This window comes from Triturus cristatus, chromosome 2_2, assembly GCF_964204655.1.
Source record: "Triturus cristatus chromosome 2_2, aTriCri1.1, whole genome shotgun sequence".
Lineage (NCBI taxonomy): Eukaryota > Metazoa > Chordata > Amphibia > Caudata > Salamandridae > Triturus > Triturus cristatus.
The window spans coordinates 925765809-925784572 of record NC_140582.1 but is presented as its reverse complement, the minus strand read 5'-3'; the positions used below and the strand labels follow the sequence as shown (position 1 = coordinate 925784572).

The window sequence follows — 18764 nt, the reverse complement described above, 5'->3', positions numbered from 1 at the left end:
TTGTTCGCCATAAGTTGGCAGGGTATGCTCAGACGTGAGTCCCTTGCTCACTTTGCCACTGGATTCAAGCAAGCCTGGCTGACGACGGCTGAAATGCCAGAAACCGGTCCTAGGAAGCTTGTTTCCGGTCCAGGGAAGGCATGGCTTGGCAGTTCGGACTGGACTGTTCCCATGAGGCACAGGGTCAGACTGATTTGCATATGGCCATGTCTGAACTGGGGTGGCAGAGTGGGCCAAAGAACGGTGATGGATCAAACCCAGATCTGCTGACTGGGTGTGAGTGTTTGATTGGTTCTGATGCTCCGTCCATCACCACCCCCTTTTGTACCGCTTTGTTCGCCATAAGTTGGCAGGGTATGCTCAGACGTGAGTCCCTTGCTCACTTTGCCACTGGATTCAAGCAAGCCTGGCTGACGACTGCTGAAATGCCAGAAACCGGTCCTAGGAAGCTTGTTTCCGGTCCAGGGAAGGCATGGCTTGGCAGTTCGGACTGGACTGTTCCCATGAGGCACAGGGTCAGACTGATTTGCATATGGCCATGTCTGAACTGGGGTGGCAGAGTGGGCCAAAGAACGGTGATGGATCAAACCCAGATCTGCTGACTGGGTGTGAGTGTTTGATTGGTTCTGATGCTCCGTCCATCACCACCCCCTTTTGTACCGCTTTGTTCGCCATAAGTTGGCAGGGTATGCTCAGACGTGAGTCCCTTGCTCACTTTGCCACTGGATTCAAGCAAGCCTGGCTGACGACTGCTGAAATGCCAGAAACCGGTCCTAGGAAGCTTGTTTCCGGTCCAGGGAAGGCATGGCTTGGCAGTTCGGACTGGACTGTTCCCATGAGGCACAGGGTCAGACTGATTTGCATTGGTGCAAATCAGTGCGGATTATTTTTAATCAGGAGGGTGACCATGCTTTATTAAAATTGTTTGAAGTGGATCACCTATCCCTGTTTTAGTACACTTTTTTCACTTGACTGGCACCTACACTCACTATTAACCTCTCTTCCCCACACACACCTCACTCACCGGCGTTGGAAATAAAGATCTCCGATAGGAAGGCCCCAATGGGTGCCTGATCGGGCATTGCACCTGCCGGCCCGATAAGGAGCAAAGACCCGGTGATGAAGCAAGACACCCGCTTGGTGGGTGTGTGAGGGTCTTCTTTTCCAAATAAAGGAGTTACTTTTACTCCTGTCTTTCACTTTATTCTGCTCACAGCACTACCCGTGTCTCTAATACACCCTGCGTCAATTTTAGGAACTGCATACCCTTTGTTTTCACTTGTTCATGGGCATGTATGCTGGACCTCTGATAATAATAAAATTTATTATTATTAAAAAGCCCCCCCTTTTCCCTCTATTTGTGTGAGACACTATAACTAGTGACCAGCATATGCCAGGCTAACTTCTCACAGATGTCCTCTGGAGTGCTTGGTACATTAAATCCCACACTGGCATCAGTGTGGATTTAATGTGCTGAGCAGTTTGATACCAAACTTCTCAGACTTCAGTGCTGCCATTATGGTGCTGTGGAGTTCATGTTTGACAAGCTCCCAGCACCATGTACTCTTAAATGGCAGCACTGCACTTACAGGGCCCAGGAATGGACCTGGGTACTGTAAGGGCACAGGGCTCCTGCTCCTGTGCCCACACCATTGACATAGGGCACCCAGCTAGAGGGGTGGCTGATGTATACCATGGCAGTGTAGGTGTGGGCATGTCACACAGGGATGTGTGCCATGTCGACTCTTTGTTTTGTCTTGTACCCAGACACTCAGCCTGCAAGGGCAGTGTGTGTGTGTAAGGGTACAGGGCCTCTAAGGGTGGCACAATGAGTGCTGCAGCCCTTAGAGGCCTTCCCTGGTCACAAGACCCTGGGTACCTAGGGTACCATTTACCAGGGGCTGACATGTGGCCAGGGTTTGCCAATTTGGGTTTTAGTTTTTTTTAGGGAAGGAACATAGGCCCTGGGCACCTGATTGGCAGGAGTCCAGGGCACACTCAGTCAAAGTACATTCAGCAAAAAGTGGGGGCATACAATGTAAGAAAGATGGCACTTTCTCACAACCACTATGTCCACCACGTCCACCAGCACCACGTGCACCTTCGCCACATCCAGCACCATATCCACCACCACATCCACTACCACCACGTCCACCACCACCTTTTACCACCACCACCATGTCCAGCACCACCATGTCCACCACCTCATCCACCACCACGTCCACCACCATGTCCACCACCATGTCCACCACCACCACCATTTCCACCACCATCATGTCCACCACCACCACCACAACCACCACCACCACCACGTCTACCACCACATCCACCACCACATCCATCACCCCCACGTCCACCATCACCATGTCCACCACCACGTCCACCATCACAGCCACGTCCTCCACCACCATGTCCACCACCACCATGTCCACCACATCCAGCACCTCCAGCACGTCCACCACCCCTATGTCCACCACCACCACGTCCACCACCACCACGTCCACCAGCACCACATCCAACACCACCACGTCCAACAACACCACGTCCACCACCACATCCAAGACCACCACGCCCTCCACCACTACGTCCACAACCCCCACGTCCACCACCACCCCCAAGTCCACCACCACCCTCACGTCCACCACCACGTACACCATCACCACATCCACCATCATGTCCACCACATCCAGCACCACCACCTCGTCCACCTAATCCAGCACCACCACCTCGTCCTCCTCCAAATATCAGCACGTCCACCATCACCATGTCTACCACCACCACAACCACCACGTCCACCACCACCACGTCTACCACCACATCCACCACCCCCACGTCCACCATCACCATGCCCACCACCACATCCACCATCACAGCCACGTCCTCCACCACCACCATGTCCACCACATCCAGCACCTCCAGCACGTCCACCACCCCTACGTCCACCACCATGTCCACCACCAACACCACCACGTCCAACAACACCACGTCCACCACCACATCCAAGACCACCACGCCCTCCACCACTACGTCCACAACCCCCACGTCCACCACCACCCCCAAGTCCACCACCACCCTCACGTCCACCCCCACCACCACGTACACCATCACCACGTCCAACACCATGTCCACCACATCCAGCACCACCACCTCGTCCTCCTCCACATATCACCACATCCACCATCACCATGTCTACCACCACCACGACATCCACCATCCCAGCCACCAGCACCACGTCCACCACCACCATGTCCACCACATCCAGCACCACCACCACACCTACCACCACATCCACCACGTTCAACATCACCATGTCCACCACCACATCCAGCACCACCACGTCCACCACCACCACGTCCACCACCACCACCACCACGTCCACCACTACCACGTCCAATACATCCACCACCACTACCACCATGTCCACCACCACTACCACCATGTCCTCCACGTCCACCACCATGTCCACCACCACCACAACGTCCACCACCACCACATCCACCACCACGTCCACCATGTCCACCACCACGTTCACCACATCCAGCACCACCACCTCGTCCACCACCACGTCCACCACCACGTCCAGCACCACCACCACACCCACCACCACATGCACCACGTCCAACATCACCATGTCCACCACCACATCCAACACCATCACGTCCAACACCACCACCATGTGCACCACGTTCTTCACCACCATGTCCACCACCACCATCACGTCCACCACCATCACGTCCTTCCCCACCACGTCCACCACCACCACGTCCACACCACATCCACCACCACCACATCCACCATGTCCTCCACCACTACCACCATGTCCACCACCACCACGTTCACCACCACGACGTCCACCACCACCACATCCACCACCACTACATCCACCACCACCACCATGTCCACCACCATCATGTCCACCTCAACGTCCACCTCCAGGTCCACCACCAGCTCCACGACCACCACCACGTCCACCACCACCACCACGTCCACCACCACCACCACGTCCACCACCACCACCACGTCCACCACCACCACCACCACCATGTCCACCACCACCACGTCCACCACCACATCCACCACCATGTCCAACACCACGTCCTTCACCACCACGTCCACCATGTCCACCACCACCACTTCCTCCACGTCCACCACCACCACATCTTCCACCACCACCATATCCAACATGCCCACCATGTCCACCACCACCACGTCCACCACCACGTCCACCACCATGTCCACCACCACATCCACCACCACCACGTCCATCACCATGTCCACCACCATGTTTACCACTACATCCATCACCACCATGTCTACCACCACCACGTCCACCACCACCACGTCCACTACCTCCACCACGTCCACTACCTCCACCACGTCCACCACCATGTCCACCACAACCACATCCACCGCCACCGCTACATCCACCACCACATCCACCTCCACGTCCACCACCACGTCCACCATCACAGCCACCACCACGTCCACCACCACATCCACCACGTCCACCACCATGTCCACCTCCATGTCCACCACAGAAAACCTGTAATTATATGTAGAGGAACTGCCGATACCATACAAACCCAGGGACATATGGGAGCCACTGCGTCAGTTCCTTTAACGGCAATTCATGGCTGATTCACAGGCTGAGACAGAGTGAACATTATACATGAAAGTGCCTTGGCACACTCGGAGTGCACTGGACTTAACTATTTGATATGTCATATATATTCCTTGTGGTGTTGATCGATCACAGTTTGTAAATGGCTAGCTTGACGCAGATGTAATTCTGTATAGTAGTATTGATGATTATTATTTTTGAAATGCAATAAACAGAAATAATTTTTTTTTTTTTTAAATCTCCCCAAAACGGGCTTAGAAACTAAAGGCCACCAACTGGCTGTGTATGTCTGAAGACCCAAGCTGGAAGGCGCATCTTACCACAAAACTAGTTTGTCCAGCTGTCCCCGTGTATACTCTCCTCATCCTCTACCAAACCAGCCTGAAATTCCTCATCATATTGAACACACAAACGTAATCCCCAAATGTCAGATGAGTCTTCCTCACTACATCAATATATTTAAAAAGGGCCATGCAGCATTCTGGATATTTTTATCAATATACACTGTGTAACCAGAACTGTAGGTCTCCTAGTAAGTTTGAATTCTTTCCCCTTGGTCCTTCACCCATGCCTCCTGGTGCAATAATTTAAAAAACTGCCATATACTCACCCTTCCATATGTGCTTTTCTGTGGAAGCCATTAAATGTCCCTCCAAAGTGTTTGTAATGCCCACATAGGGTAATATTTTGATCTTTGCCTCGCTATATTCCTGAGTACCACCTTCCTTGTCACCCACGTCCTGTTTGTAGTCGCCTCCTACCGATGTGTCTGCCTTTTTGGACGCCTCTTTCTTTCCTGCATGTTCGCTTCTCCCATCCTAATCCTGTATGCATCTTGCCTTTTAAAAGCTGCACTCCCTTACATTCCACCTTGCAACAAACACCAGCAGATTTTACTGACCACTTTGAGCGACACTGTAAGCCGCTGTCACTGGTCAATGTTCATTTTTAGGTCTCACCTAGTGTTGCAGCGCGCATGCGCTGCTCGCACTGCGAGACATATTGTGGATGAGGAGATTTCAGAAGGGGACTTGTAGCCCCGCCCCTCATTTTCATTAGCTGGCATCATCGTTTGTGTAAAACGGTGGCCTCTGATTGAAGTTGAGGCTTTTTGGTTTCAGCCCTTTCCCTTTTCGTCTGGCCCAATCCGGACTGGATCGTCTGCTTATCGGCTGTCGTGAAGCAATATCTTATCTTTAGGTGTGTACTGCCGGATCATGTTTCTGACAGCTTGTTACTACTCTAAATTGTATATATATATTTTTTTTTATTTAATGAGCGCGGCACCCGCTGGGGGCACCGCGCTCACCTTATTTATTTAGATTTTCGTGGCGTCCATTTCAGGGACACCGTGCTCATCCCAGCAGCCTGCATTTGACAATTTAGTGCTTTATTTACTTTTTACTATCATGTTGCACTTTCTATTCTGTTAAGGCTTTGGTGCGAACTCACAAATTTACAAAATATCGCGACATTTTCTTTCACTGTTTACATACTGCGTCTCTCGCTCCGAGGTCGGTCTTGGCTGCCCTGCATTTTGTGTGTTTGTAAAAGGAAGCGGAATGCGAGGTTTTGTTCCATGCCTTCTTTTTGTGACTGCTTGTGCTGGCTTGGCAGCGCTGCCTAGGACATGCCGGGGAGGGCTGGGGTAGGCCTGCCGGGAGCGCCCCAGCAAGCGGAAGTCTGTACAGTAACTTTTTGCCCTTTCCCGGGACTGGAACGAGCTCGGTGATGTGTTTGTGTATGCAGGGTAGAGGCCGTGTAGCGCTCGAAGCTCCAGGAAATACGCAGAGGCACTATGAGGAAGGCAACGCAAGCGTAAAATGATATGTTTGTAGGGCAAACGTCCTGTAGTGCTCAGAGGCGCCAAGGAAAGACGCTGAGGCACTAAGGGGAAGCGGCACAATGGGGCTCCACGTGGGCGTCCGCAGTGAAGTGGGATGTCTGGATTGAGATGCATTGGCAGAACTGCACTTAGTGGTTTATTTGGAGATTAAAAGTGTAGAGACTCATTATCCCAGAGTCAATGCTTGCTACTGAAAAGTGCAGGTACTCTCATTTGAAATACTGCATCCCTCCTAAGAAGTGCAGGCGCTCTCATATTAGTGGATTTATACCGCGCACAAACACTCAAGAGTGTCCTGGCGCAAAGTTACCGTGACCTAGTGGAGCAAGAAATTTAAGTCGGCTGATTAAAAAGGAAGGTTTTAAGTTGTTTTTTAAAAAAGTCTGAAGTCCTGAATATACAGTAATTCCAAGGGAAGGGAATTCCATGCTATAGCTGCTTTAACGGAGAGGGACTGACCCCCCAGCCGCATCCTGCGGAATCGGGGGATCGCCATCCGTCGTTGGGTGGCTGAGCGCAAAGATCTGCTGGGGACATAGAAAGCAAACGCTTCCTGATATACATTGGTCCAAGACCGTGCATTTTGAAAGTATTGCGTCCCTCCTAAGAAGTGCAGGCGCTCTCATATTGAAAGTATTGCATCCAGACACTGCTTGTGCTCTGCCGCACTCTGGGGGGGCTGCTGTGGGGGACAGAATTACATTTGGGCTTGTTGGGCCCGCAACATGACCACTTGACTCTAATCAATTGGGGACAGTCCACGGGCCCAGGCATTAAACACCGAGGGGCTCTGTGAAAAAAACAATGGGGTGGAGGGGTAACAATGGGGGATGTTATAAAACAAGCAGACATTTGAGAACTTATCCCAGCACAAAAAGCGATTTCCAACCAAGTGCCATTTTTTTATCAGCCTTTTATGCACCCCCCCCCCCCCAAAAAAAAATAAACATAGATGCGTTCTGAAGATTGACCCTACTATGCTAGCAGTCGGCTGAGAGAGTAATTTAATTTAACATGTTTTTTACATAACTGTAGATCTCATACTATGGTTATAGATTGTAAAGCCAGACCGAGCATTTAAAGTACTTTTGTTGCAAATGTCTTCGTGTCAGTAAAGTCTGGTGTTTCTTTTACTTGCTCCCACACTTGGGCACGTTGGCGCTCTGTAAGCCTTTTTTTTTGCCACTGGAATGTTAACTCTCGGAAGGCTGAAGCTCACACGATGAGACGAACATTCAAAAACATTTGCACTGCACCCGTACGTTCGATAAATGTGAGCATCGATTTTCTGTTGTTTTATGAGGAAAAAAACTTTTATAATGTTACTTTCATCTTACATTTGCTAGAGTCTTATTTTAAAAAAAGACAGAAATTATTATATGTTCGAGGCATATAAGCTGCAGATTACACACTGTGCATAGATCGCCATCTGGTGTTGGGCCCGGATGTTTGCAGTTTGTTTTTCTTCTTGGAAAGTCTTTGGAAGTCACGAGGTCGGTGACTCCTCCTTTGGTTCGTATTGCGCATGGGCTTCGGCTCCATCCTCAGATTGTTTTTTTCCGCCATCGGGCTCGGATGTAATACTTCGTGCTCCGGTTCCGAACTTTCCCAGTTCAACCATTGACGAAAAATCCTCCTTCATCGAGATCCTTCAGATACAAATTTTCTTCATCACCTTTCTCTTCGGCACTTCTGCGATTCCAGGTGTCAACGGCGGCCTTCGGGCCTATCCCGACTCCGGTCTCGGCTGATGGAAAGAACTCCCTTCAAGAAGTGCCCTAAATGTGGGTCTAAGTTTCCCCACACCGATCTACATCAGGTGTGCAACCTCTGCCTCTCCCATGAACACGATGCTCGAGACTGTCCCGCCTGCAAGTCTTTTAGGTCGAAAAAGACCATTCGAGATCGAAGGGCTAGACGCAGCATGGCGCACTCCTCGACCTCGGCTCCACTCGACATCTTCGGGGACGACGTCGAAGCTCCGGGGCAGCAGCACACCGAACAAGAAGACGACCTCGTCAGTGCTTCCGAAGGCGACGACTCCGATGTGGAGGACATCACCCCGGCGCAGAGGGTCGTGAGTACTCTACCCCCTCCCACACCCGCGCCCACACCCAAAAAGGCTTCGGTCATGCCTTCGCCACCGAGCCTAGGCAAGACCAAACAAACTGCTTCTATCACCCCACCTTCGGGCCCGGTGAAGAAGTCTCATAAGCCTTACGGCGTCTCGGGCTCGAGCCAGCCTACTAGCGGTGCCGAAAAACACCCTTCGGCACCGAAGAAGACATCAGTCTCCACCTTCACACCTAGCTCCGTACCGAAGCCCTCGGTGTTGAAACCCGGCCTGGTGCCGACCAAACACCATAAAGCCCTCGGCACCGACACTTCCGTGCCGAAGCCTATCTCGGCACCGAGCAAAAAATCTGAGGTTCCAAAAAAGCACGGCACAGACAAGCCTAAAAAGCTGTCGACCCCGAAAACATCGGCGCCGACCGATCAATCGGTGCCGCAGGAACTATTCACACCGGATCCTTTGCAAAAGACCCTTACTAAAGATCCAAAAACTGGACATTTGGCACGGTCTTCAAAGAAGAGACATTTGGAAAAACCAGCTCCACCTCCACCTCCAAAGAGGAAGGACTGTGCTACCTCCCCTTTCAGAGTGCCTTCCCCACCTCCTCCACCTCCTCCACCCCCTCCACCTTCTCCACCCTTGCCTCATCGCTCTCCAACCCCGTCTCCAGACCATGATGATCAAGGGGACCCATACTACGATCTAACAGATGTCCCACAAGACCCCACCCCTCCTGGATCCCCAGACCCATGGGATGATTATCACAATCCAGACATCCCAGATGTCCCACAGGATGACCTTTATCCATCCAGGCCATCCCCACCAGAGGACTCCTTAGGGTTTCACCACCTACTCCAGAGGGCGGCACAATATCATGGGGTGGAGTTACACACTGACCCAGTAGAGGAAGACTTCCTACTAGACACCTTTGATATTGCAGATAAATCTACTGCATACAACCGATGCTCAAAGGGGTAATCAAACATGTGCCAGAGGTTTTTAAAGACCCAGTCAGGGCTAGGGTCCTAAACCCACGAATGGAGAAAAAATATAAAGCCGCCCCCACAGATCCTGCCTACATTAAAGGACCTGCACCACTGGATTCCTTAGTGGTATCCACAGCAAGGTAGAGATCAAATTCTCAGGCGTCAGGCGAAGCTCCACCACCTGACAAAGAGTCCAAGCTCCTAGACGCGTCAGGGAAACGCACTGCCTCACAAGCTGCCAATATATGGCGTATCGCCAACACACAAGCGCTGTTGGCCAGATACGACAGAGCGCATTATGATGAGCTGGAGACCATCATGCACCATCTCCCAGAAAAATACAAAAATAGGGCTAATGAACTAATTCAAGAGGGAAAAACCATAACCAACACCTCTATACGCTGTGCACTGGACGCAGCAGACACAGCCTCCAGGGCCATAAACACTAGTGTACTACTTCGTCGCCACGCCTGGCTCAGAGTTTCAGGCTTTAAACCTGAGGTACAAGCCTCCATATTAAACCACCCATTTGATCAGCAACATTTATTTGGTACAAAAGTAGACGAGGCCCTCGAGAAGATGAAAAAAGATACAGATACGGCGAAATCTATGGGAGCCCTACAGTCACATCCTCCTAGACGCTCCTTTCGCCGCTCGTCCTTTTCGGGCACTGTCAGAGGCTACTCCTCGGATAGCGCCTCCACATCCTACAAATCCCCTCCTCAGTCCACCTTCACAAGGGGTTATCAAAGAGGCGGATATAGAGGAAATAATAACAAAGGCAGAGGCAAAACCAACACCGCCCGCTCTGCCACACCGCCTACCCAATGACTTCCTCCCGCTCCCCCCAGACCATTCCACTCCGGTCGGGGGCAGACTACAAAATTTCCTTCACGTCTGGGAGACCATCACCTCAGACAGATGGGTGACCCAAATTATTCGTTCAGGGTACTGTCTTGAGTTAACATCTACCCCCCCAAATATTCCACCCAGGCACCGCCCAATGTCGCAAGAACATGCCACATTACTAAAAATTAGAGGTAATCTCCCTCCTGCAAAAACAAGTCATAGAGCAAGTCCCCATCAATCAACAAAATTTAGGGGTCTACTCCCTGTACTTTCTGATACCAAAAAGAGACGAGACTCTACGACCTATTCTAGATCTCCGGCCTCTAAACACTTACATACATTCAGACCATTTTCACATGGTAACCCTTCAACAAGTTCTTCCACTCCTCTCCCAGAACGATTTTCTCACCACTCTGGACTTGAAAGACGCATACTTTCATATTCTAGTACACCCTGCTCACAGAAAGTACCTCAGATTTGTAGTGGACGGCCAACACTACCAGTTCAAAGTTCTCCCCTTCGGGGTCACAACAGCACCAAGGGTATTCACCAAGTGCTTAGCAGTAGTGGCGGCACACCTCAGAAGACAACTCATTCACGTCTTCCCATACTTAGACGACTGGCTAATAAAGGCCACGTCCTACAATCAATGTGTACAACACACCGCCACTACAATCCAACTACTTCACCAGCTAGGTTTCACAGTGAACCACCAAAAGTCCCAGCTGATACCGTCCCACACAAAGCAATACCTCGGTGCCACCATAGACACCTCAAAAGCTATAGCCTATCCCAATACTGCCAGGATTGCAAGCATCCAAGCTTTGCGTCAAAGGTTCATACTTCAACACTCTCTCCCAGCAAGAGTGTTTATGCAACTTATAGGGATGATGGCCTCTTGCATTTTCATAGTGCCTCACGCAAGACTCCAGATGCGTCCACTTCAGGAGTGCTTAGCACGTCAGTGGAACCAGGCCCAGGGGCAACTGACAGATTTGGTGTTAGTAGACGGTCGAACCCATCGCTCTCTGCAGTTGTGGAACACCACAAACCTTTCCAAAGGTCGACCGTTCCTGGACCCGGTTCCACAAATAATCCTAACAGACGCATCGCTCTCCGGCTGGGGAGCACATCTGTTACACCTCACAGTGCAGGGCATATGGACGCCACAACAAAAATGACTGCACATCAACCATCTGGAGTTATTGGCAATCTTTCTAGCCCTAAAATCCTTTCAGAGACAGATTTCAGGCAAGGCAGTCCTCATTCGCACAGACAACATGACTGCCATGTACTACATTCAAAAACAGGGGGGCACACACTCTCCACAGCTCTCTCAACTAGCACAGAGCATATAAAGATGGGCAATTCCGCCAAAAATCTTTCTCCTGGCCCAACACGTCCCAGGAATCCAAAACACCATGGCAGATCTGCTCAGCAGACAAACGCAACAAATGCACGAATGGGAACTTCACCCACAAGTTCTTCACCCGTTCTTTCAGAAGTGGGGGCACCCTCAGATAGACCTCTTCGCCACCCACAAAAACAAAAAATGCCCAGGCTTCGCCGCCAGATACCCACATCCATTGTCCAAAGGCAATGCGATATGGATGAACTGGTCAGGCAAATTTGCGTACGCTTTTCCACCTCTCCCACTAATTCCATTAGTGGTGTGAAAGCTACAACAGCACTCCCTCACGCTCATCCTGGTAGCTCCAACATGGGCCAGACAACCGTGGTACACCACACTGCTACAACTCTCGGTAGTACCACACCAAAAGTTATACCTCTCACCATGCCTCCTAACCCAGAACCATGGAGAGATCAGGCACCCGGACCCAGCTCAGCTCAACCTTGCGATCTGGCTCCTGAAATCTTAGAATTCGGATACCTTAACCTTCCCCCTGATTGCATGAACATTATCAGGGAGGCTAGACGCCCTACTACTAGGGCATGCTACGCCGCAAAGTGGAAAAGATTCATTGTTTACTGCCATAACAACACAATCAACCCTCTAGATGTATCCATACAGCACATCATATGTTACCTGCTCCATCAACAAAGGTGTAACCTAGCATACACATCCATTCGGTTACACCTCGCAGCAATTGCTGCTTACCTACAAAACAGACAGCACCTATCACTTTTCAGGGTGCCTGCCATAAAAGCCTTCATGGAAGGCCTCAAAAGAGTAATTCCACCCAGAGTACCGCCCTCACCTGTGTGGAACTTAAATATAGTTCTCACAAGGCTAATGGGGCCGCCTTTCGAACCTCTGCATAAATGTGAGCTGCAATTCCTTACATGGAAAACAGCCTTTCTAATGGCTATCACTTCCCTTAGAAGAGTCAGTGAAATACAAGCGTTCACTATACAAGATCCTTTTCTACAGATGCATCAGAACAAGGTTGTACTTCGCACCAACCCAAAATTCCTACCCAAAGTCATTTCCCCCTTCCATCTGAACCAATCGGTAGAATTATCGGGTTTTTTCTCGCAACCTCAAACAGTTGCAGAAAGGGCTCTACATACACTAGATGTTAAAAGGGCCTTGCTTTACTATATCCAAAGAACGCAACCTTTCAGAAAGACCTAACAGCTATTTGTCTCGTTCTCTCCACCACATAAAGGCAACCCCATCTCCAAATCAGGGATAGCTAGGTGGATTGTAAAATGCATACAGATTTGCTACCACAAAGCAAAACGAACGCTATCTGTTCCCCCTAAAGCCCACTCTACAAGAAAGATGGGGGCTTCTATGGAACATACCCTTAGATGACATCTGCAAAGCAGCCACATGGTCAACACCGCACACTTTCACAAAACATTACTGTGTAGATGTGCAAACCAAGCAACAAGCTAGTGTGGGCCAGGCTGTACTAAAAACACTGTTTCAAACCACTGCAACGGATACCGGTGGTCGCCGCTAGCGTTGGGTACTGCTATATAGTCTATGCACAGTGTGTAATCTGCAGCTCATATGCCTCGAACGGAATATGCTACTTACCAGTATGCATCTGTTCTTGGCATGTAGAGCTGCAGATCTACACACGCCCACCCGCCTCCCCGGCTACCTGTATCTGTTCCAGTCTATCTTATTCCCTGCTGGCGAAAAACAATCTGAGGATGGAGCCGAAGCCCATGCGCAATACAAACCAAAGGAGGAGTCACCGACCTCGTGACTTCCAAAGACTTTCCAAGAAGAAAAACAAACTGCAAACATCCGGGCCCAACACCAGATGGCGATCTATGCACAGTGTGTAGATCTGCAGCTCTACATGCCAAGAACAGATGCATACTGATAAGTAGCATATTCCTTATGCATAAGTGGCCCTTGAGCCTCAGAACGTCACTTACAAACCCTCACTCGATCATTTTCACAGTGACTCCTTGGTTTTAGTTATATTTCTTTCTTTCCGATGGACAGTTTCAATTTCGCATGGCGTGGGAGAGCCATTGCAGGAAGTGTGTTGGGGCACGTGAAAGCTGCAAGCTCGCTTGGTGTACTTATAGGTTTCGGCTTTGCACCACTGCACATTCCCGTCTACACACAGAAAATGGACAACATACAGAGGGGAAAACAAAACAGTATAAAGTCCACGAGCAGCGCCAGTCAGTCTATCCCACACAAAAAGTTCACATAACCAAATACTGTGTGTCACATAGTTTATGTACAAGTTTCTCTTTGCATGTTATTGCACATCAACCTGTGCATTACCAACTTTTTCAACCCAGATACTGGTTTTTCCACCCGTTAAGTAAACCTAAAAACAATAAGTTAAAAACATTGCCATTTACAAAGCCAATAGCTCAAACAAATACAAAACCTATTTTATAAGTAAAAAACATTGCCATTTACAATGCCAATAGCTCCAACTCCAAAAAATGTGAGACCTATTGCATTTCCTATGCTTGTTATTAGATGCCAACCTCTGGAAACTTTCATCACCTACACCACTGTCACCAAAATCATCATTAATGTCAAGAGTGCACATCTTTTTCTGAAAGTAGGCTATGAGCAATGCTGTCCCAGAACCAACTGTAGAGGCCTGAGCTCTGTCTTCGGATTGTGGTTTTTGATTTGCATTTGAATTTCCCCTCTGACTTTCGACCTCTCTTGACACATGCCTTACGTCATGGGTACTCACAAGCTTTCCCTCAGTGGCCAAGTTTACAGTGTGGTTTGTGGCCGAGGGCCGCACCGGTGGGTGCGGGGTCAGTGAGAGAGGGGGCGGGGCTAGAGCAAAAAAAACGACACCCGTCCTCTGTCTCCCTTCCTTTGTCTCCCTCCTTCTGCCTCCCTCTCTGTGTCTCCCTCTGTGTGTCTCAGTCTCTCCCTCTGTGTCTCTCCCTCCCTCTGTGTCTCTCCCTCTGTCTGTCTCCCTCCCTCCCTCTCTCTGTCTCCCTCCCTCCCTCTGTCTGTCTCCCTCCCTCCTTCTGTCTGTCTCCCTCCTTCTGTCTGTCTCCCTCCTTCTGTCTGTCTCCCTCCTTCTGTCTGTCTCCCTCTATCGGTCTCCCTATCTCTGTCTCCCTCCCTCGGTCTGCCTATGTCTCCCTCCCTCGGTCTGTCTCTGTCTCCCTCCCTCGGTCTGTCTCTGTCTCCCTCCCTCGGTCTGTCTCTGTCTCCCTCCCTCGGTCTGTCTCTGTCTCCCTTCCTCAGTCTGTCTCTGTCTCCCTCCCTCGGTCTGTCTCTGTCTCCCTCCCTCGGTCTGTCTCTGTCTCCCTCCCTCGGTCTGTCTCTGTCTCCCTCCCTCGGTCTGTCTCTGTCTCCCTCCCTCGGTCTGTCTCTGTCTCCCTCCCTCGGTCTGTCTCTGTCTCCCTCCCTCGGTCTGTCTCTGTCTCCCTCCCTCGGTCTGTCTCTGTCTCCCTCCCTCGGTCTGCCTCTGTCTCCCTCCCCCAGTCTGCCTCTGTGCGCAGAGAGGGGAGGATGGCTAGGCACAGGGGGGCTTATTTGAGTTGATGGAAGTGGTTAGCACCAGAGCAGGCTTACCTGATGGCTGAGCATGGCTGGTTAGACAGGGCCCATAAGGTGGGCCTTGGGGGGACTGGCAGTCAGAAGAAGCTTGCCCGGTCCCATGCAACAAAAAAGGCAGAGGCAAGGGGCACAGAGTCTCCAGTGGATAGGGTCCACAGAGGCCCGGGGGCTAGCTTCAGCTCTGCAAGCGGTGTTCCTCAAATAGAGCGGCGCAGAGGACAGCGGGGTGGGCGATGAGAGTGAGGCCCACGAGCCAGGGAGATATGGGTTAGAGCCCAAGTTGGGCGGGCTAGGATTTGGAGAAGGGCGCCAGTGAAGTGGGGTACTATTGGCAGAAGGGGCTGAAGTTTGGGGCGTGGCCAACAGGGCCAAGTGGGCAGGAGCAGAACAGCAGGGGTAGAAGGTGGTCGATGGTGAAGGGCTGAGCAGAGGAGCTCTGAGGTACCAGGCTCGGGATCGTGCGGAAACCCCCAGGGCACAGGTAGTCAATACACTAGTCCTGTCTTCTTCATTACAGGTCGCAGGGAGCAGCAGGTGGACAGACTCGGGAGAGTCCTGTGCGACTCATGTGCCCCGAGCGGAAGAGATTGCTGGGCCCGGTGCGGTCTGCCAGAAGGCAGCAGAGTCCCAAACACCAACCGACGGAAGAAGGTCCGGCATGGCCTCGTCGATACCACCGGCTGGAAGGTTCATGGTAGGCCCCAGCGGCAACCGGATTGGTCAGGCAGCCTCAGGGGATCAGTATGGAGGGGTTGTCACGGCCCCCCTGGATATCTACCGCCAGGCCCCTACACAGAGGAAGGCGGGGGTAACACAGCAAAGCGAAAACGCAGGCCCGAGTTGGGCAGAGGTAGCTGATATTGCGGAAGATAATCAGATGGACTGCGATGAAGACAGCCTGGAGGACGGCAAGGTGATGGATAAGGAGGCGGAGGAGCCATGGGAGAATAAAGGTGTAAAACGGGCGGGGTGACGTGTTAATATCTCAATGTCTGGTGTGTTACAGGCAGCAGGTGACATGCAACAGGATGCGGTGGTGGAGAAACAGAATCAGCTGGTGAGGCAGCGAGCTTCAGAGCGGGCACCGACCTTGAGGCCAGGTAAGAGCCATGGGGAAGCGAGCTCAGGTCCTGCGATGATATCCACTGGGGGCTGAGGGTGTGGAGGGTGCTCGGCTGAGAAAAGGAAAATACGTCACAGATGTAGGGGTTAGTACAGAGGAGGAATAAAATGAATGCATAGAGGCGCAGGGTAAGCCCAAGGACATAAGTGCGAGCACAGGTAAGGGAGGCAAGTGGACGATACAGGAACAAAAATAGCAAAAGGGTGAGAAAACGGAGGGGCTAGAGAGCAAAGAGCTGAACATTTTAAAGTTGACCTCTATGGGACTAACAAAGCCCTTTGAGGCACACTTGATGCTGGCTACAAATGAAAAAAAGGGAAAGCATGTTGATATGTTTAAGTTGTTACACAGAGAGTTGCACTCCAAGGAAGGGTCCAAAGAGGAAGAGTACGGGTTCCCTTGACAATAGAGAACTGGACTGTAGCATTCCTCATATACGCCAGCGTCTACTACAAGAATCTTCCAGAGCGTTATATAGCACTGTTTAAGTACTTGGACGTCATTCGCAAAGCTCAGATCATATATGTGGGGTTATGCCTGGGCATAATTTGACGATGGCGCTGGATCCCGAGGTGCAGTGGTGCGAACTCAACTTGGACCTGTGGCAACACACAATGGGCCCAACAAATTCAGAAAAACTATTTTAGGGAAGCCGACTACCAATCGTATACTGCCTCTTTCAGGGACGCCCCATCCGGGGAGGAGTTGCGACAACTGCAAAGGGACAGAGCAGTACTTGGGGAGTGTGCTGGGATTAAAACAAAGGGTTGTGCACACAGGAGTATTGAAAGTTTCAGCACTAATGCTGGGGTGGAATGTGCTCATACACTGCTTCGGATCGGCACAGGGACACCAAAGGTAGACAACCGGGCAGTGGCAGCAATATCTAGGTGGTCCCAGTCCACAGCAATCATTCAGCAAAGAAGCGGGGCGGCACAGGATCCGGGGCAAAAGGTTTGTATGCTGGTTAAGCGGGACAGACTCTAATTTTGGCTGCAATTCTACAACCAGGAGGAGGATGCAGGGATGTTTTCTGACTGGGGTACGAGGGACCGCTGGAGCAGAGATGGGCAGATAATCTGAGGTCAGCCATGGAGCATAAGCAGTAGGTGCAGGACAAACTGCAGAATGAAATTCAGAAGAGTAAAATTGTGAGGTCCATTTGCGAACTGGCCAATGGCCACTTTGTGTCACCAATTGGGGTCGTGCCTAAGAAAGAAAAAAGGCAGTTTTGGCCAATTCAGCATTTGTCGTGGCCTGAAAGGAGGGTCAGTAAACAACTTAATCTCTCATGAATGGCATCTGTGTCTAACTCCTAGGTGGACATGGTGATTTCCCTGGTTGAAAGGGCAGGCAAGGGATCTGAAAAGGCAAAGTGTTACGTTAAGTAAGCCTGTTGGCTGCTATTAGTTCACCCGAATGACTTTCAATTGCTTGGTATGCAATTTGAGGGGCAGTGGTACGTTAACAAGGCTCTGCCGGTGAGATGTACAAAATTTGTGACCCACTACTTGAACGTTTTTTTCATTGTTGGTCTACCTGGCTCAGCAGACTGCCAGCGGCTGCTGGTAAGTTTTCATGAGCACATGGGTGACGTAGAAATCCCTTTGGCACCAGAAAAGACAGTGGATCCCAGTACGCTGTTATCGTTTCTAGGGATTGAGGTGGACTCACAGAAGATGCAAGCGTGGCTGCCACATGACAAGAAACAGAAAATGCAGTAAATGTTGCATGAAATGTTGGTGAGAGAGAAGGTGAGAGTGAGAGGTGCAGGTGATGACCTTTGAATTTTGCGTACAGAGTGGTTCGAGGAGTTTTTGCAGACGGTTGGGCATGGCTTTGTTGGGTTTGTCGTTGCCACATCACCATGTTTGTTGGCCGGCAAGGGGTTAAAGAAGATCTCTGTATGTGGGGTTTCTTTTTAGGTCTTGCAGACCTAGCGCTGGACCGCGCATGCGCTCCCCGCTCTGCGTGGGCTAATTGTCATCAATACGCTTTCCGAAGGGGACTTGAAGCCACGCCCCTTCTTCCCATTGGCTTGCGTCATAGTTCAGGCTAAACGCTGGCTTTGTATTGTAAAGGAGGCTTCTTAGTCCCTCCTTGTTGCCGCCCTGTCCACTTTTGGCCCCGCCCACCCGGACTGGATCGTTTACTTGCGGAGTTACACGGTCTCCTTCGTAAGTCTGTTGGCCCTCTGTTGTAGAGGGGAACAAAACCTATGTCGTGTACAGAAGTAACACAAGGAATTCAACGTGAAGGTATGGAAGTAAAGGAGAGTCTTTAATGATTA

At 50.8% G+C, this 18764-nt stretch overlaps 1 protein-coding gene across 1 annotated transcript in view; it reads left to right on the top strand.

Moving 5' to 3' along the window:
* The window catches only part of LOC146862959 (uncharacterized), a 274450-nt gene that overhangs the window by 207243 nt on the left and 48443 nt on the right, over window positions 1-18764 (top strand). Inside the window, exons 10-11 of the mRNA XM_085642331.1 lie at window positions 15869-16264; window positions 16358-16451. Of these exons, the coding sequence (XP_085498457.1) occupies window positions 15869-16264; window positions 16358-16451 (490 nt within the window). The remainder of the gene's footprint in view (window positions 1-15868; window positions 16265-16357; window positions 16452-18764) is intronic.